The 20771-nt window shown below is 49.1% G+C and overlaps 1 protein-coding gene across 6 annotated transcripts in view; it reads right to left on the bottom strand.

The window, feature by feature from the left end:
* Window positions 1–736: 736 nt before the first annotated feature.
* Window positions 737–20771, bottom strand: part of AP2B1 (adaptor related protein complex 2 beta 1 subunit) — a 78937-nt gene continuing 58902 nt past the window's right edge. For 5 of the 6 annotated variants that reach the window (XM_017828911.1, XM_017828907.1, XM_017828910.1 and 2 more), the window contains 4 exons: window positions 13101–13185; window positions 12265–12351; window positions 4050–4204; window positions 2660–2997 (listed from right to left, as the gene is read on the bottom strand). In XM_017828911.1, the coding sequence (XP_017684400.1) occupies window positions 2923–2997; window positions 4050–4204; window positions 12265–12351; window positions 13101–13185 (402 nt within the window). In that variant the 3' untranslated portion in view covers window positions 2660–2922. Of the gene's footprint in view, window positions 2998–4049; window positions 4205–12264; window positions 12352–13100; window positions 13186–20771 lie in introns of all 6 variants that reach the window. The other variant, XM_017828908.1, reaches the window with a different exon arrangement.

Raw genomic sequence — 20771 nt, forward strand, 5'->3', positions numbered from 1 at the left:
ACCAGCCTGGCACTGCTGTTACTTGGCACATACACCTGGTTCTAACACAAAACCATCCCCCTGCAGAGCAACATGGGTTGATTCAGTACCTGCCCTTCACAGAGGGTGGAAGTGCCCAAATCTCCAAGTGCTGCTAAGCCAAAGCTGGGCAGGGGCGAGGGAAAGAGTTGCTCTGCTCCAGAGCAACACCTCCCAAACCTGCTGCTTGTTCTGTTGTATTTCTGGCCACTTCAAGTACTGAGCTTGGGGTTACCCGAGCTCAGCTCTGGTCCTGTACACAGATTTTGCAGCCCAACCCATCCTGCTTGAGACAGGACCAGCAGTGGCAAAGCCCTGTGGAAAACAACAGCACCAGTGCAAAGTGATCCAAAATGCATCACTGACCCAGGGTTTTATCGTTTCGCCACAGGGAAAACAGGTCACACTGCACACAGCTCACCTGGGGCCCCAAAAGGGCTAAATGGGTACATCCATCTTCTGCTCCTCATCTGAGCCTGTCCTCACTGCCCTTTGAGATGAGGAGAGAGCAGCAGTCAGAGACTGAGGATACTTGCTGCCTCCTCACCCTGCAAGTCCCTAATTTGAGGTGGAAAAAGAAGCCAAAAAGCTACCGGTGAGCAAACAGTCTCCTTCCCACCAAACCCAGCCTTGCAGCCCTGCTGCTCCCACGGGCAGAGCCGACATCAGGGGGAGCAGCCCCTCTCCCCAGCCCCACAGAGCCACACGCAGCCACAGCATCGTGGAAATGAGTTTATTGACACGGACGGCAGGTAAAGCCTGGAGAGCAACACAACGACGCGGCCAACACTGGAGCGAGCGCAGCGGCAGGAGAGGAGGGCGGAATGTCACCCAGGAGCCCAGGCTCTGCCCTGTGGCACAGACACCTGCACACCCGGGAAGCTGGGAAGAAATTTGGCAAGAGAAGGGGGTGCTCAGCATCCCCTCCCCAGGTCGAAGCTACACTCTCCTCCCTGCCCTGACAGAGCATCGCACCACCAGTGTTTCCTTAATTGCTCTGCTAATGATTTTTGCAGTGCACCCGCAGGGCTCGGAGCAAATCACCTCCCAGCACATGCTCAAGGGCTGGATGGCTCCAGCTCTGCCCCACTTTTTCCCCAGCCAGAGCACAGGGATTCCTACACAGGGACATCACTTTCCTCAGGTCCTGCAGCTCCTGGGCCCTGCTGGAGTCTCTCCCAGAGCACTGTGACCTTTTCCCAGCACTGGTTTCTTGGCTGCACACAGTGCCAAAGCCCTGATGAACGATCTCCCACCATAAAACATTTATTGACTTTGAAAGTGGCATCTAAAAGGACGACATGGGGGTTGCTACACGCAAGAGCTTTGTTAGCAGGGGAGGAAATGGTGTCCAAGCATGCTGGGGAGGGCTGGATAGGGACTTGGATTAAGCAGGACAAGCTATGGATGGAGCAGGGACATGCAAGAGGCTTTGCTTTCACTGCTGCTGTTGCAGCACTTAGTGGTTGCAATGGGGAGAATCCACAGCCACGGACAGGAAGGGAAGCAGTCCTGGCCCGAGGGACAGGTCAGAAAAGAGGGGCCAGGGCATGGAGCTGCTCGGGACAGGGGGTGAGAGCAGGAACTCGGCTGGCCCTTGTCACTGTGTGCCTCTGGGCACAAAGAGCTGAGCTGCAAAGGGGAGAGATGCTCCATGATCTGCTCAGGTTAGCCCAGCTGAAAACTGAAGGCCCCCAGGCTGGCAAGGAGCAAACACCACCAAGCCCAAACCATCTCCCATCACGCCACTGCCTGGATTCTGAGGGACAGCAAGGGAACAGGGAGAGTCTCTCCACTCCCCTGGCATCCTGGGACACTGCCAGCAGTGGCCCCTCTCCACAGGGGCACAGCTGACACCCGCAGCCCCGTCAGGGAAGTGGCACTGCCACATCTGGATGTACCAGGAGCCTCGGGGACTGCCGGGGCCAGCACAGCACCGGGTGAAGGGGGCACAGCCCGGGGGGTGGCCGAGAAGGCAGTTCAGCCACAGCAGGCACAGAAAGAACAGGAAAAGAGGGGCTGCAGATGGGTGAGGATGCAGAGACCACACCTGGAGCTCTGGCACGAGCCTTTTGATCTAAGAACGGGCTCATTTCCTTCATTTCATCCACCGCTGTCCTGTCGCCGATCTAGGCCTGCAGCTCCTCCCCACACAAAAGCAGCCTCGCTCCTCAAATCAGCAGCTAATGAGCCAGGGAGATGGCTGGAGTGAAAACACACCATCGAAGCAGTGCCAAGTCTGCCAGCACAAGTGTAATAAAAACCCCTCTTTAGGGACCGAACTGATGGCTCTGTTCCTGGTTCCCCGAGGCCGTGCTCACCCTGCTAGAGCCCGACATCCCTGCAGGGCTCCCAGTGCTTCCTTGGATTCACCTTCCCTTTGAGCCAATTACAATAGAAAAACTCAAAAAAAATGTATAAAAATATAAAATAAAGTGCAGTGTTATGTTTTCGACACTTTTGCCTTGTTTTAATGAGCGGACGTGTGGTTTTTGCTTGGGTTTTTTTTTGTTTGTTTTTTTTTTTTTTTCCCCAATGAGCGGTATTTTACAAAATCGAAACTACACCTAAAGCCATTTAGAAAACACTGAACATTGGCACAAAATGGAGAAGCCCACGGGAACGGATGAGTGGGGGGGCGAGGGGGACATGGGAGTAGTCGAAGCAGTGGTTACAAACTCCATGGACGCTAAAAATACCAAAGGGGTTTGTTCCCTATCATCGTTAGCACGTGGATACTAATTGCTACCTTGTTTAATCAGTGCCTTTGACTGAAATCCTACACATGAATACAGCTGCTTCCAGTTACGAGTGCTTTTCCCCCACGCTAGCAGTGAAGGAGGATTTGGGGACCCCTTTTTCCCCCCCCTCCTTCCGCAGGGTGAGGCACAGGCTGATCTCCTGTTAGTTCTTCAAGATGGCATCGTAGGCCTGGTAGATGTACTGGGACACTTCGGGAGCTCGGCATTTCAGGGAGAGCTGTGGAGAGGAGAGGAGAGGTTAGTGGAGGTGCAAAGGGAGGCAGGAGCTTCCAGTGTCCATGAAGCAGCTGGAAATGTCTGACCTACAATGGGTTGGACAGCCCACGGATGTGGATGATGACAGTCACAGAGAATACTTCCCCTGGTACTGCTTTCTTCATCACCAACTCCAAACTGCCTTTTCAGAGGTACACGAATGCAAACTCCCACTGAGGGGTTCCCAAATTCCTTAACAAATGCAGGTGCCCCAGCAGGCATGGAGGAAGGGGACATGGCCCCAAACTGAGACAAGGGACCTGCTCGTCCTCATGCTGTAAATCCCAGCACTAAACCCAAGGGCTTCTAACGATCTTCTGCTCAGCCCTGATGGACACAAACTTGGCTGTCACCCCCCTCTAAAGCAAAGATCAGGCTGAGACGAGGCTTGTGCCATCAATCCTTGTGCAAACACTTTAAATCACCTTCCAACTCTTGCTTTCACCCCGTGGGTGACCAGAGATTTTTCTTGAAGCTCCTGGCACAGCTTCCAACGGGAGATAAATCCTCTAATACCAGGACAGTCAGACACACAGGCCCTCAGAAAGGGAGCAAAGTCAAAGAGAACAGTTACAGGGGTGCACGAGGCAGGACAGGGAACATCCTTCCCACCAGCCCCAGGCTGATGCCAGCACGAGGCCAAAGAGGCTCCGACATCCAGACAGCCAGTCCCCCCTGCAGGGCATAAATCACCCCTCGTCAGTGAGAGGGGGAAGGGCATCCTGGCTATGCTTTCTCGCTAATATCTCTTGGCTTTATCTCCAGGTAACCTTGGCAAGTAACTGCTCATTGCTGAGCGGGCACTATCCCAGCTCACTGGTAACACAGCAGCATAATTCTGATGTTCCTCACTTCTTCCCCCGTTCAGTGGGCACTCCTAACCCCCAGGCAAATTAACAGGGTCTCCCCCAAAATGAGCACGTTAGGCAGAGCGGGGAGAAGCTGCTCTGCATGTGAGGTGAGTTAGCAGGATCCCAGCCTGCACCACGTGCCCTCCACGGTCCGACACCTCACCGTGTAGTTCGGGTTCCCCGGCTGGATGCGAAGCTCAGCCAAGATCCAGATGCCATTGGTGAGCTTCAGAGACTGGTAGAGCATGTCCTGGCCCTCCACGTTCCTCTTGGCAATGGTGTAGACATTGTTGTTCTGCAGTTTGCTGGAGACAGTGTCTTCAGAGGGAAGGAAGAAAAAAAACACATCTGTTAATTCAGATTCATCATCTGCGGCGACAGGAGAGCCCAGAGGAACATTCCCAGGATGCAAGCGCACAAGGAAACGCTGACTTCTTCCCTGGGGACGGGAGCAAACATGACACAAGGAATAAAAATTCCAATGTGCTTCATGGACCTACCTTCTTTCTTTTAGGCTGTGATCTCCCTTGCTAAGTATTTGCCCATTTTACAGGGCTTTCACTTACTGCTCTGGGTCATTCAGGACTTACTGCCTTTATCAAGGCGAGACTCTCAAGGCAGCTCAGAGGGTAAAGAGCACTCTGTTTTATCCATAACCCCCAATCAGCTGCAGGCAGGCTAACCTGGAGGCAGCCAAAAGTCAGAGCAAGAAGCTGGAAAAGCACAAAGATCACTCCCTGAGGTCCTGTCCCAACCCTGACAGCTCTCTCCTGCTTCCCTCACACGCAGACACTTCTGGCCAAATCAATGTCATACAAGGCAGTAAAAATACTTTCCTTTATTTTCAAGCAATTTCTTGAAAGGTAGAAACCCACAGACATGTCTCTAGACGTCACAGAGCTGTGATACAGTTTTATCACACAGCCTGACCTCAGCTGATATGTGCTTTCACCTGCAGACCTGTATGGATGTCACCACGACACACATTATTTCTACGGGACCTTTCGAGGAAACCAGAACAGAGGCAAATACACAGAACACAAAGGCTGACACCAGCAATCTCTGGATGCCAAGGAGCTTCTCAGCACAGAGAAGAGCAAAGCTCAGACTTGGGATGCCAGGAAAGGGGCACATCCACACTTTGGGTGGAAGGCTCAGGGAGGAAGACACCACATCTGATAAGCATCATTGGCAAATTCCTATTCCTGGTGCCCAATAAGAGAAATTTAACTCCCTGCCAGGAGAAATTTAACTCCCTGCTGGGCCATTACTAGCAGGTTGGGCACTTTTGACAAAAAACAAGGGAAAGAAACAGCCTTAAACCAGCTTGCACTAAACGCCCAGAGACTGGAAATGTAGTTTCCATCTCAAGGAGCACAGGGAGCAGGACAGCAGCAGAGAAGCAGCAAAGTAACCCTGCAGCTCTAATCCACCCCTGCCCCTACAAACACCAAGATCTGCCTGTGCCAGATTTGAGAACGGACACAAGTCTGTCCTGGCACACGGGGAGATTAGAGGGGGGACAGCAGAGCCCGTTCATGCACCAGGGAATGGTGGAAGGAGGAAAGAAAGGGCCCCACAAATCCATACCCTGATGCAGAGACTTGGATCCGCTGTCTCTCCCCAGGGCAGGGCTGATAACCAGAGCTGTGGAGCGGCTCCATGGGCAGCCCGGACCCTTCGCTGAGCCCCGTTGCTCCCCAGGCTTCAGAGCAGCTACACACGGGTCGAGGACGGTTCAGGCATCCAGCTACCCAGACACACTCAGATTTAGGTTTCCTCTCTTCCCCAGTTACTATGGAAACTGGCAGATATAAGTAACTAATGAGATCTTTTGCTTAAAACCCCTCATTCTCTGTCTCCTCCTCCCACCCATACTCCTCCTCTACACAACAAACTCATCCAGACTCAGGAAACAGGCAATGCAGAGCAGTCCCCTCACAGAAAGTGTGGCTGGGAGAGACATCACCCAGCGAGAAGGAAGCTTAAATTCCCATCTCCTCATTCCCCCAGAGCCAGAGCAGCCTCCAGGGCTTTGTGAGGGCTCAGTGTCCAGCACAGGCACCTGCTCAGGGGGCACATCCTTGTTGGAGAGGGACGTTGAAATTAAACGGGATTTTGTTTGCCCAGTTTCAACAGGCTGTGGTTAAACCTCACCCCCCTGGACATGTATCCTGAAGGTGGAACTACTGGCAAGGAGTTTCTCCTGCCATCATTACATCGGCCACAGCAGTCTCCCCTCCACTGGGGGATGCTGTTGGAATAAAGGCATTCCCTGGAGACCAGGGGGTGCAGGATTGGAAGCACAGCTGCAAGTGAGCAGCTGTAATTTTGGCAGCTGTGAGGCTGCTACCCCATCCCACAGTGTGATGGCAGAGGAGGGGAGCTGTGCTTTGGGAGCACAGTTGGTGAGATGGGGCTGCAGAGCAGCAGCTCTTATGCCAAAGCCCTTGTGTGATGGGTCCTCTTGCAATTTAAACATCCACAGCCTCTGCTGAGGGGCAGGTTTCCAAGGAGGAACATGTTTGTAAGGGGATACAAGGAGGGAAAGTGAGGCAGGGCAATTCCTAGGAAAGCCTGTTTTCTGCTTCCCTGTCTGACCTCAGTCACCCTCCGAAGAGAGCAAAAAGCCCGACCAAAACATGCCCTGCCTCAGCCAGGCACCCCCACCAACGTGAGCAGGCTGGAGCTGATGCCTGGCTTGTCCAACTCCTCCTGCCACCTCTCTCAGCACCGATTTGGGGACTGGCCAGAGCTGACCCCCTCTCCCCACAGGTAGCATCTCCCGTCCCTCCTGCACTCTGAAGTATCAGGAATTTGGATTTTGGAGATCATCAGAGTTGCTAAGCAACAGTGCCAGGCTGTGCCTGGCTGAAGGCAGGACCGCTAATGCCATGTGACAGCACAGCCTTTAAAAAAAACCTAATAAACCCAGGCAGTTATTGCTGGGAGCAGAGAGCCGAGCCCAGCTCTGCACAGCCAGAGCACAGCACCCACCAGAGCCCCAGTGAGGCAGGAGGAGGGCTGAGTGACCCTGGGGGGTGGTGACTCTGCAAACCAGAGCACATGAGTCCTTTGGCAGACGCACAGTCCACACCTGACCTTGCACAGCAACTTCCTGCAGGGCTTTTTCTTTTGGCTCAGGGATTGTTCTCACAACCTTCCTGAAGTGAAATGTAAGGACACAGGGAGATTTGCCCATCGCCAGGGCCAGGGAAACTTCTGACATCAGCTCATCTTTCAGGGTTGGGTTTTTGAGTTTGTTTCTTTTCCTTTCTAAAACAGAATTCTTTACCTCAGATCAGCAATTAAATAATGCACAAGGAAACAGAGGCATGCAGGGGAGAACAGCTGGACAACCTCTCCTCCCTTACACTGAAGTGATCCAATGCTTTTTAACTGCACTTTCCTTATGGGTAAATCAAAGGACACGCTTAAATATTCTACCCATCAGCTTAAGAACTTCACTTCTGAACTCAAACAGCCAAGATGACCAACTGGCAATCAGGGGGTTTTTGTGAAGGACACGCAATAATTCACAGCCAACATCAACAATACACCTTTTCTGAACTTGGTGGCATTCTGCAACAAGCCCTGGATATCAGAAAGGAAAATTTAATGACTGTATTTTATGCTGTGGTAGCTGAGAACATCCCCATGCCATTTCCAGCACCACCTCAATGGTTCTGAGCATCCAGCCAAGAACTGCATTCAAATACAAAATGCAGGCTCTGATGCAGTGGGGAGGCACTTGGGGCAATATGATGACAGTTCATTAATTCTCAAGACATGTAATATGCACTAGTGCTGTAATTTATAAAACTATCAGGTACAAGATTTGCACACACAGAAGAAAACAACATACCACGGAAGCTTGTGTATGATTGTCCCCCAGGTTGTTTCGTCAAAAAAATCCAATTTCTCTTTGTTCTGGCATTAGCAAATTACTCAAGGGAGAGAAACAAAGTGACCACTGCATACCAATAAAGCCACATTCAACTCCAAACACAAAAGCTGCTGTTTCACACCAAATTGTGGACAAGTAATAAGCAAGTAAAACCACAATTCCTAGAACTGCTGAACAGCACAGCAACTAATTGCCTCCCATTTAATGGCACTCAGTCTTCATGTGCAAGCCAGCTTGTCCTCTTTTACTCTGTGGGTTTGGGTAAGCAGAATTACAAAAAAAAACAACAACCCAAAACATTTAGCTAATCTGATTTGCATATCCTAATGTGGTGATCCTTTAAAATTTAGTCAAACTTAGCACATTGAAAAAACAGTGTAAACAAGTCAAACTGAGCTTTAGTGCACACTCAGTTACAGAGGAAATCTCAGATGGTCTAAGTTGCACCAAAAGCACCCAGAGTATTAGAGCTATAACAGACTAGGAATCTATTTTCATGCACTAGATTCCTGAATGTTCATTAAAACCCTCCCCAAATCAATTAATTTAGTGCTGGATTCATAGGAGATGAGGATGCTGGGCTGTAACAATGACCTTGTGTTTTCATTATTTCTGAATAAAGTTTTCTCCACGGAACTATCCCAACCTCTTCCTAAGAGGCAGATGCATGAAACGGCTCTAATGAATTTCAGATGTGCCATGCATCCTAAGAACACCTTGGTCCCATGATACAGCTCCAGACTGGCTCCTCCGTGGCCATACAGCCCTCAGGAACAGCCTCAGGCCAGCACCAGCTCCCACCCCTGGGAATCCAACCCCCCAATCCAGAATTAAGCACTCATCTCTCACTGAGTCACTGGGAACAGTGGGAATACCTTCAAAGGTCCAGGATTTTTTTTTTTTTTTTTTTTTGGAAATGAAGATGCTGGAGACATGGATTAGAGTGGCCTGCTCTGCCCACTTAAGGATACCTGCTCCTCATCCCACAGCCTGGACCTTACCCTTGGCTTCAGCTTGCTGTGCTGTGGGCTTCCTGCAGCAGCCAAGATTTTCTGGCTGTCCTGTGCACTGTTTTGGGGTGAGCTGCCAGGCAAAGGAGCTTTTTTTTGTGCCATCCCTGTTGCAAGCCATCAAAGCTCAAATCAATCCTCTTTGGCTTGCCTTGTGGGCACAGGATGGATCTTTTACCTACAGAGGCACAGACTCCCACAGAAGCACCTCCGCTGACTGACTGTGTTTATCTCCTTTTTGTTTGAAGGAAGAAAAGCAATAACCTGAGGAAAAGTCTGCAGTTTGCACAGGAGGTGCTGTAAGGTGACTGTTGCACGGTGACAGACAGCCCTGGATGTACAAGAAACGCACAAGCTGCTTTTCTGACAGATAAAATCCCAGCCCGTCACAAATCCCTGTTCCAAGCCTATCTCACTTTGGTTTAGAGAGAAAGAAATTACAATTTCAGTTTCTTCACTGAAGAATAGCAGCATCCCCTGGTTAGCTCCTGTGTGTCCACACAGAACTTAAGCTCCACTTCTCACACGGTGCAGAAGCAGCACAGATGGGAACACTCAGGGAACTGAAGGCTGTTTGCAGCTGGGAGAAGGAAAGCCACGTACCGAGGGTGCAGGGACCACACTCCTGATCAGCCTCTGCCCAGCAGCCCAGCTTGGCACCCTCTGCTCCATCCAAATCCTGCTGCAGCCACGGCTCCAAGTAGCTGGTGGAGCTGCCTTCGGGCACATCAGCTGGGAGCAGAGGTATTTTTAGCTCACAGCTGAATTCACGTCACCAGGCTGGAATCGGTGAGACCGAAGCATGAATGGCACGGTGCGTCCCTGAGCACTCGCCACCGAGTGGGTGGGCCCACGCTAGGCATGAATTACTGATCCTGGGCATGAATTACTGATCCTGGGCATGAATTAGTGATCCTGGGCATGAATCAGTGATCTGAGCAGATGCGAGGAGGGATAACGACTCACACCTCTGCGGAGCCAGCGGTGCTCATGAGCTTCTCGCTGTGCTGAAGGACTGCACAAACCCAGCGTCTCCTAATGTTTGGAGAGGAGCTGCTGAACTCTGGAGTGAGTTTTGTGCAGCTCTTCCACATGACCATTGTGAACCCTAATCTGTGCAGTGACATGAGCTGCACGTGGTGGTGTGTCATGAGTGAGCAACAGAACAACTGAGCCCAAATCGAGAGCTTAACTGGTTAGACAGCTAAGACTCTCTCCTAGGAGAGTCTTTGGAACATGAACCGGTCTTTCCTCCACAGGGATCAAGTTCCTAAAAGTTTTATACCCGGAGTTGCTCTTCTTGGAAGAAAGGAAGTGTCTTTTCTGCTATTTTCCCTGGATTTAAACGATCAAGATTGTGAATCTTGAAACATTATCACCCAACTGTGGCAGGTGGCCAGACACACCCTTGCTCTGGAGTAAACTAGTAGCAAGATGGATTCAACTGTTGTCAGAGCTCATCCAGCTTACTCTGCCTTTGCCACTGCGAGCAGCAGCTTGTCATGCTGTGAGAAGCCTCCATCCCTGAGGATGCTGGAAGCCCAGCACCCCACGGGTTTTGGGCTCTGGCTGATCCTTGTACAGGCAAAGCTCGATGCTCTTAGGATGGTCTAAACTAGAGGAGGGTATTGCTCAGATGACATCAAGGTGAGCGGACTGAGTCAGGGTAGATAAAATCCAAAGGGACTAAGACAAGCACACAAGATTTCCCTAGTTATCCCTCCTGCAAGCCACCGGCCTGCTCCGTGCCGAAACCCAGGCGGTCAAGGAAGGGAACGGCCGGTGGAGTTGCAAGAGGGAGGAGGTGTTGGCAGCGGAAATCCAGAAACAGAACCTTCAGCGGATGGAAGGGTTTGAAATCTGTTTATGAGGCGTGACCCACTTTCTGCCGCACACAAGCCAGAGAGGCTGGCAGATCCCACACACCCCCGAGCATCCCGAGTGACGGATCGCTCTCGGGAGAGGCACTGCGGCCAAGGCTCTTCCCGCCCGAGCCTGGCAGTGCCTGCAGATCCCACTGCAGAGAAACCACCCGGCGTTCCCGTCCTCTCCCCGCAAGCTGGGAACGTGTTCTGCTCTGAGTATCCCCAGTTCAGGCAGGCCTGGACTGGCAAACCCTCCCGGAATGGGGAGCGTTCTGTCGCTCCACATTTTATAGCATTTTCTTCCGGAGGGAGGAAGGGGCCAGGCCAGGCTGCAGGATTGCCAGGGCTCCTCTTCCCAGCCATGCACCCTCCTCTCTCCCTCCCAACCCACATCCTCTGCTAGCCAGCACTCTGGCACCAAACATGGGAAGCTTCTAGCATTTCTGACTGGCGATGAAGAGCCCTGGATGCAGTCAGGACATGGCCAGGGCAGAAGGCACCACCAGCAGCAGCTCTGCAGTGCAGGGGCAGAGGCGATGCCAAGCTCGGCCGGGAGCAGAGGGAGGGCTGGGGGAGGCACCGAGGTTGTTCTCATTTGAAACCCCACAGTGAAATCAAGTCATAAGGTCCAACAGCTGCTATTTTTTCCCTCCTCTTCCGTGCTCCATCTTTTATATTCCAAAATAGTAATAATCATGAGTACAAAGAGACCCATGGTTTCTGTCTGCAATTGAAGCACGAGGGTGTTCATTGTGTAATAGCAGGGATGAGAGAACAAAAAGGTTACAGGGTTGGTAATCAATAGGGACACTTCTTTCATTTGTGAAACACAGCAGCTTTTGGTAGAATCACTTGGCTCCTGTCCAGAACCTTCTGAACAGGAGCAAAGCTGCTACACTGGCCCCATTCCACTCTTTTACAGTCCATCATCCTTCAGCAGTAGTAAGGTCATACGTACAAGTAGGATGCTCACAGAGGTAACTAGATGGCTAAACAGACTGAACAGGACCAAATTTCATCAAAATGCATCAATATCTCAGCTAATAACAGCAGACCAAAGCTCTTCTCACATGGCCTGTCCTCCACAGACATTATACCACCTTATAGTGTTATGCAGGGTTACTCTTTCACAACAAAAAGAAGAAAGGAGCTGCCAAAAGGTGAAGTGAGTGGCCCAGGATGATGCAGTAGGTTAAAGTCAGGGCTGGAACACCTTGTCCAAAACTCACAGCAGCAGGACAGGGTTGCTGAACAGCCCCAGCACCGTATTCAGCTCTATTTAAAGAGCAGCTTTGCAGGGAAGCAAAGTATAAAAGAGAAAACAAGAATACAAGGCCCAGAATGAAAGGAAGAAACAGATCAGTAAAATCAAAGACCTGGGATTTTAGATGTGCTTTTATGGAGACCCAGCTGAAATTTTTCACTGAAACAAGCCCTGGGATCCCAGGCTGCTCTGTTCATAAGCCAAGGTTGTTCTGTTCAAAAGTCATCTATTCATTAACCATAAGGTTATTTTAACGAGGTGATATTAATGAGGTGATGTTTAGTGGCCATACATCAGAAGTGCTCTCAGCACGGGAGAATTAAGCTACTCACCAGCATTCAGGTGACAGTCTTTAATCTGGAACTGAAGCTCATTTTCGTTTGGAATATCCTTCCACGTTGCAAGGAAGACCTGGCGCTCTAGAAACGAGAAAGACGATCAGCACTGTGGGATCCTCAAAGGGCCACGGCATTAATTAACGCACCACAGAATGTTTCAAGGCAGACACACAAAAGGGCTTGTGGTCACTTTTTGCCCTGCTGTGGACAGACCCAGGATTTGCTCCTACAACAACCTCAGTCTCACTGTAAAAGCACCAGAGCTTTGATGGATTTTGGCCCCCCAAAAAACAGAGACAGTCTTTAACATAAGAGCTGTTTACAAGCCAAGAACAGGCAAGATTTGACAAGAAGGAGCAAGATCCACACATTTAGGATTATGTTAGTGAAAGCTGCTTTTCAAGCAACTTCCCAGCCAATTCAAACAACAATTCAAGAAAGGAATACAAAAATTACAGTGAAAGTGGTATGGGGGCAAATTCTAGACCCACTTGAGTGAATCAAACCCTCAAAAAAAACCCCAAAACAACAAAACCCCAAACCACAACAACCCAAACCAATACTCAAAAAATCCACCTCAAAGAAAACAGATCTGTCCCTTGCCTGGCAGAGAGAATCAAAGCAGAAGATGTAGGTTCTGGCAGCTCTTGGAACTGAAGGACAACAAGGGCAGGCTACCAAAGCAGATCAATTCAGGCTGAGAGATGCACTGGCACGAAGGTCATTGCCAAGCACATACAGATCTCAGCCATGAGACAACTGCACCCAGCTGGGCACTGCCAGCACAATCTGTCTTGGAAGAGCCTGACCACAGACCTAAAAGCACTCACCCATTTTGCCATCCTCTACAAAGAGCACGTTGAGAGGAATTAGGCAGCTGAAGTAAAAGACATCGATGTTGTTTTTCACAGCCACCTGTTAGAGAAGAAACAGGGAGGTTAGAGAGTCTCCATCAGCTGGAAATCCAAAGGGATCACAAAGTTTCACACAGGCTCATCACCCTGGAGTGCTCTCTCTGAGCACTGGCCATCTCCAAATGTGAGACTCCCTGGAGGGATGTTACTGAGCTTTTGGGTGGTTTCAGACAAGGACTGGTCCCAACCCTCTGCACTCACTCCATTTTCCCTAAAAGCTGCCAAATCTTCTCCTGTGAGCCTTTCACCATTGCTGCTTCAGAGCCAATTGCACTGATGGGCTCACAGCAGCATCCTTGCTCTTTTCTGCTCTTGTCCAGCCTCTCCCTCTCCTCACTCCTTACACCTCCAAGGTACATCCCCACCCCTGGGCTGCACACAGATGCTACTGTGCCTGTCATATTGCACATCAGCTTCTTCAGCACCCCTCTTTGCCATCTCACTCTTGTAACTCCCCAGCTCCAAACCCCTGTGTATTCTTTATTTGCACCTTCATTTCCTTATTTTTCACCTCTTTGATTAGCTCTGTCTCAGTCCAGACACTTTCTAGAGAGCCTCAAGTGGGTCCACTGCCTGCATCTTCCTTGCAGCATCTCCCAAGCCTCCTGCCTATACCTTAGTGAAAGCTATACAGGATTCCTGGAAGAAGAAAGCCCTGCCACAGAGAAATTAGGGCAGGCAACAAAAGATCACTTCACAAAAGACTTAATTCTCAGTGTCATTAAACTCTGCCAGCCAGGGAGATGCACTGGTTTGCCTTTATCACACACACTTGCCATGTTCCCCACTAATCTCTGCTAACAGAGAGCAACCTTGCCTTCAGTTCTCCCCAGGCTGAGAGCTGAGGACACAAAAGCAGGAGCAAACTGGAGGTCTGAGAAGTGCACTGCCATAACGTAGCACAGAAAAAGGCAGCTCTGGGCTTTATTTCCATGCCTCTCACGCTCTCCCCACGTCAGCCCGAGCAGCGATAGCCTGTCAGGGGAGCACAGCTCAGCACACACCTGCCATTGCTTCCAACGAAGGAACCTAAAGTCTGTAAGAAAGACCCAGAATTGAGGCCGTGTGGGGAATTTCAGGAGACATTTGAGCTCCTCCTTCCTTTGAAAAGCCCCAGAAGGAGTTCTCTGACTTGCCATCCAGCTGAAACACAAACCAGACCAAGCTAAATGCTGAGCCAAAGGGATAAGTTGGCTGCTACAAAGATTTATGCCAAGACAAACTCCATTGACATTAATTACAATTTACTGGTGTCCTGCTGAGAAAATCTGTTGTCACACAGTGTCAAGTTTAGAAAGACACCCCCAAATGTTGGTAAAAGCCAGCTGTGGATAAACAAGGGATGGGAATAAACCAGAGAATTCAAACACAAGACAACTGATTAGACGTGCACGCAAGCCAGAGGACAAGTAAAAGGAGATCAAGCTCTCAAACAAACTCTTCTGGCAACTGGGAAGGTCCTAGAAGTGCAAAGAACTGCAGAAAGGTAGATGTGACAGTCTGTGGTGTTTCTACTTCCAGCCATCAGTAAAGCTAACAAATTTAATTCCCACAGTGCAAGCCAGTTTAAGAAGGGATTAGTTTAAAGCCCACTAAAACCACGTAAATGATGGTGCAACTGAGAAAAAAAATTGGCAATGGTGCTCTGCAACAGGGAGCTGTTACGTGTTCCCATTGCTGGCGTCACGCTCACGAGTTGGAGTGTTCAGTGTTTGAGCTGGAGGCACCAAAGCCAGGGGGGTAAAAGCAGATTGGTGGGTGGATTTAACGTGATTCACCTCTGCAAAATGTGACTGAACACACTGGGTGAGTAGCCAAAAACACACACCTCCAAGTCTGGGAGGGGAGAGCTGGGGAAAGGACAGCAGTGTAGCCATTCCAGATGCTATGCTTGGATATAAATCATGGAGATGAGCCAGAAGAAGGAAAATGTAGGCTAAATGTCTGGGAAAACTGATAGTGAGAATTATTAAGCAGCACAAAATTCCTCTGAGGAAGAGAGAAGCTCCAGTGCTTGGACTATCTAAAATCAGCCTTGACAATGCTCTCAATAAGAGGAACTGTAGAAAAACAACAAAGCAGAGCAGGGACTACACTGCGTGACCCAAGATCTTTTCCAGCTCTGATTTAATGATTAATTGCCTTGCCTTAGAATAACAGAGATTACTTAGCTTTTGTGGCTAATTGTTGCCATACAACAGCAGTTTCTTACAAGAGGGGCTGGAAAGCAGAGCCTTCTCTCCAGTCACGGTTTGGGAGGCACACTCCAAATTAATATGCCAGCCCTGTCCCTGCAGTTATAAGGATGCTATAAAAAGGTATCTGCTGACCTGCTTCTCAACTCTGCAGAAACATACTGAGTAAGCTGCTTTGGCTATACTCTGGAGAGCTACCCAATTAAGATGCTCTGAAGTGCAATTTCTTCCCAGTAAAGAAAAATCAAGCCACATGCCCGCCTTCCTCCCAAACTGCATCACTGGGTCCAGTAATGACATCACGTGTCACCTTGCAAGCATCTGTAATGATGCAGGAACCAGCTGTTACAAATAACTTTTGCAAACAGGAAAGGAAAAGGCTACGGTCTCCTTAAACCTACAGCACCAGGACAAGGCTGGTGAGCTTTTCAAGATAAGCTTCCATCGTTCAACACCCCATACTTCCCCCGAAAAGCCAGGTATGCCCTGTTAGCACTGTGACCCACAAAATCTGGTCCATGAAAAGGCACCTGTGGATACCTGGATGGGGGAACTTGCACCAAGGAAAAGCTAAAAAGCCCTACCAGTCAACAGCAGCTTTCCAGGGTCATGCTTTGCTCCACATCAGGAGCATCCAATGCCATCTGACAGGCTACAAAAGCAACCATGGGCACAAAGCAGATCCACAGGAGTGCCTGCAAGAAACTGAGCAGCTAACAGCAACTTGCCAAAAAAATCCAGTGCTCCTCAGGTAGGAACATTGTCCTGAGACAGTCAATGACATTTGAAGTGATACCAGCAGCTGAGAAGTCTCTCCAGGTTTGACACGCTCGAAAGAAACCTCTACTTGCATTCCATAAATCCTCCAGTCCACACTAAATTTCCTCATGGCTCTGCAGCTTTAACCTGCTGACCTGGACATGAACTATTAAATCTCTAGCTAGACCTTCAGCCTCAGACATTTCAGAGTTGAAACAGAAGCATTTTTAATAAAAATGGCTTTCTATCAGCAACCTTTTCAAGAGGAAAAAAAATATTAGTACCTTGTGAATTTAGTCAAGCAGCCTACAAAGCTCTGAGGGATAGAAGTCAAAAGGTGACAGATTTTTGTGTGATGCTTCACTGATGAAAAGGTGTGAGCCCACTAAAAATTGGCACAGGGTTTCAAATCACTTATGTCTAGTTCGTGATCTGACTAGAGGAATCAGCACCTCTAGAAATAACCCCTGGAACATATTTGCTCACCTTGTAGCACAAGCACCCTTCTGGTGACCTTCCTTGAAGTGCAACTCTCTGAGAGCCAATATATGGTATTTTGGGGAAGAGGTACCTCACAAGAACAAGGTTAAGCTATTTTCTTCAATAGTGTAGGTTTCTGATGCTTTAAATCCCAGACTTGAGCATAAGAACTGACTTTCAAAGTCAAGTCTGAAAGCAACACAGATGCTTTCCATCAGCAGCAAGTACACAACATACCCACTTGGAATCCCATTAGCACCTACACTAAATTAAGGATTTACTTCAAGTTGGGTTTTGCTTTAGAGTCTGGTAACAGCCAAACTGTCAAGGCGAGAACAACTCTCCACTGCAGAGCCTTTTTTACCCCTGCCAGCACAAGGTCACGGTTTGTTCTGTGACAGTCTGCTGCTCTGCCTGTCACATGCCCCCAGGGAACGCTGCTCCTTCACTTCATTTGGTGTGACAGGTAGGGTTCTTGGGATCCTAGGGGTGTTTGCAGCCGCTGCCAGGCGGATGCTCTGCCTCCAGGCAGGAGCCTGGAGCGGGGCACAGGCAGCAAGGCTGGGTTACATCAATGGTCAGGGAACACAGAGTTACTGGGAGGGTTACACTGTCGTGTGCCTTGCTGTACTCAGAGTTCAAAATGCACATTTTATCAAATATGCTGCACCATGTGGCAGACGGGCCCTGAACCAGCAAACCAACAGCTTTCCCAGCCGAGTTAGGAACTGGCCGCAGACGTCGAGCTGTGATCCAAGTCCCTAATTCAGGGAGTTCCCAGGAGGATTCTTTGCTGAAGTAAGACTCTCACGAGTACAGACTGTTAAAAAACAACCTAGGCAACAAACCCAGCGAAGCACCTTCCCCCTCTAGCCACCCCAGGCTGATGTGTGGTGGTTGGTCAGTGATTTCGACACAGCTCACACACGGGCAGATACGGTGGCGTTTATCAAGCAGGCTCTGGAGGGTGAACATCTGCTGGCTGGACTTGCTGCTCACACCGATTCTCAGCCTTGTTTTCATGGAGAGTTGAATGTGTGAAATCTGTTTCCAAGTACTGAGTGCTCTGTTTGTGCCCTGAGATACATTAACAGCTCTGATGAATGAGAGCTCCAGCGGTTCTGCACTGCGAGGAGGAGCACAGGCGATGAGTTACCACAGAGCTGGGTGTGGAAGGATAAACACGATCTAGTGCATGAGCAAGGTCGGTATTTTCCTCAATGAAGAAGCTGCACCTTCCTCTGCCTTTAGAAAAGCCCTTTGCCAAACTCACTGCAGGAAACCAAAGCGTTCTGCACCTCACACCGCTCAGCAGCAAGGGAGAGGTTTGTGTTTCCAAGTGCCACTTTCCAGAGAGAAATGCAGCTGGTGGATTCTTCCCTCTCCATACTCATCAGATCATCTCACAGGCATTCTGGAAAACTGAAGCTATGCTGCTTTCAGTTGCATGGCTCAGTAGGTGCAACAAACAGCAGGTAATGTTGGGGAATGGGACACACTGATGGGGAATTCTGAATGTGGGTCCCAAGGGGTGGCTCCAGCCTCAGGCAGCCCTGCTACTGCTCCAGGAGCCCCTGCAGCTTGTTTTCAATTGTATTGTCTCCTGCAAGGGACTGTCATCTCACAGAAGAGATTACCATATCTGTGCTATGACAGGCCAGGCCTGAGCTCTGAAACTCTTGCAGGAGGTTGGCTCCACTTCACCCATTTCCAGGGTTAGGGGAGCAGCTCTTGTGCCCCTAGATGGGTATTCCAATTTCACAGCATTTCACAGCCCTTAGAAGGCTGTTTGCTGGGGACAGTGGTTCACTTTAGCACAGAAAGGCTCTCAACCCAGTCATTTTCTAATTCCAAATTTGACTCAAAATATCTGAAAAGAGTTAATATTCCTCACTGGTGCAAAGCCCTATTTCAAAAAACACAATTTCCTCTTTGAGAGCTGAAAGTCTCAAACACGTGGTGGCAAATATACCTCACTCAGCCCAACTCTTCCATCAGGTGTGACCCTAACAGCCCACACGTCACCAGAGGGGTATCACTGCTTTGATTGTGAAAAGGCAGCTACAGGACCCAGGCAAGCCTGTACAACTACCAAGTCATCTCCATGGCTGGCAAACACTCATGAAGGTCAGTGCAGCCTCTCAAGAACCTCTGGGCAAGAGCTTGTTAGCATTTACAATTGCCATGTTCTGCAGAGGTGGCTCTGGGCAGGGGAACAAAGCACCCACAAGTGCCAGGTTGCCTCCAAAATGCTGACAAGGCACTGCAAGAGTGTCCCCCAGCAGAAGTTAGCAGCACACAAACAACTAAATCAGATTTTCTTCAGCAACAGGCACACTCCAAAGGCACCTGACAGCAGATTTTTAATCTCTAAGAAGTGAAAGAGATGAACCAGTGAGCAGGGATTGGAGTTTGTTCAGCCCCACAGTGCTGGGTCCAGTCTAACTCTGCCTTTAGCCTTTCAATAAATCTCTGTTTGACTGGGGGTTAAATCTGAGTCAACGGGTCAAGAAAATTATCATCTCTAATTTGGGATGTGAGGGAGAAACTTGGCATTGAGTTTCACAAGATGCAAGGTCACTGGCAAACAGAAGACTCAGTTATATTTTACCTAAGTGAGCCTCTGAAAATATTACAGTCTTCCTCATCTTCTTGCAAAAGTGGCTTTTTTGTTACCTTGTCAAATATTTTAGTTTCTTTCCATGATTACGAATGTTAAGATTAAATGAGCTGTATCAGGTGAAAGATTAGAAATGGTAATAAAAATAACCTGAACAAGACCTGAATTCATTACTTCTGAAACAGTTGCCTACAGAATGTAGAACTAGTCTTTGAAGTTTCTAATTAACATGACAAAAACTTGAAAGCTATCAGTTTGGTTACTTCAGGACTTATTTTTCTTGTTACTAAAACAAAAAACCCCCCACCAGAATAGGAGATGAACATAAGGTCCTCAGGTTCAAATCAGCCCTGCATCTGCTCCAATGTTCCCCAGCTCAGAAAAAACGCATTAAGCAAATTCAAGTTGATGAGTGTTTTGGTTCTTCAATGAATACAGGAACATTTGTATTCTCTACTCCTATATTATGCTATAAATTGTTCCCTAAGTAGGTCACCAAAACGATTTCTGAATGTTTCAAGACAAACCCTTTCTACATGAACTCACAAAACAAAACCAGAGCCTTGGCTGTCAGGGCAGTGACAGATCTCCATCAAACCCACTGCTGTCAAAAAAGTAAGGGGAGTGCTCTTTTTAACTTGGCATCTGCTATTGTGATTCAACTCTTTGCAGAGAAATATACTATTACTCCATATGGCAGCTTCCCCAATTGTAAAAGGGCAGCCAAATTCTGTGGCAATGAGAGCTTTAGCAAATTAGCAACTGAGTCTGGCACTAATGAATGCTCCACTGTCTCAATAGAAGGTGGCTGGAGGTTTCCTCCCATGTTTTCTCTTTGCTTTGTTCTAGCAGAAGATGCTACAAGAAACAAACTGCAATCCCATTTCTTCAGAGATTTAATAACCCAAATACTTCACTTCCTTGCTGATCAAAGGAAGCAGCAACTTGAGGCTGCCTTGTTGAGAGAGTCCCTGGTGTTACGGAGGCTGATCGGGACCGTCACCTCCTAGAGACTTCCAAATTTCCTTCGGAGCAGGAGGCAGATTTTACCACAGCTGACCCAAATGCAGCGATGGAACCTCATCCTCATGACCTGGACACAGAGGGAGCCCAGCTTTTCCCGAGGCTGGAAGGGCCCTCTGTGGAAGACACACCATGTAATTCATTCACTGTCTGTGTGCTCCCCCATCGCATGACTGCGCTCGGTGTAGGACTGCTCGTTTGAGTGCCAGAGGAGCTATTTCAAGCTGTTTGCCCAAAGACTCATCAATAAGTCATAAGCCCCAGAATGGAAGTCAAAAGAAGGGAAAAAACAGTTGCTCAGGCAGAATAAATAGTAACTTCCATTGCATTCTCTTAATCTAAAAAGAGAATGAGCTGCTTCAAAATATTCCCCTTTATGGGCTGCTACGCTATGGGAACCCAACCCAGTTCCATCTTCTGGAGACTTGAGGTGAGTGAGAGGTGCTACAATGCCAACTGCATCTTTGGGGATACTGGGAATATCACCCTGGAGGACCCAGCTTGCCCAGA

The sequence above is a fragment of the Lepidothrix coronata genome, unplaced genomic scaffold, assembly GCF_001604755.1.
Source record: "Lepidothrix coronata isolate B3197 unplaced genomic scaffold, Lepidothrix_coronata-1.0 Scaffold154, whole genome shotgun sequence".
Lineage (NCBI taxonomy): Eukaryota > Metazoa > Chordata > Aves > Passeriformes > Pipridae > Lepidothrix > Lepidothrix coronata.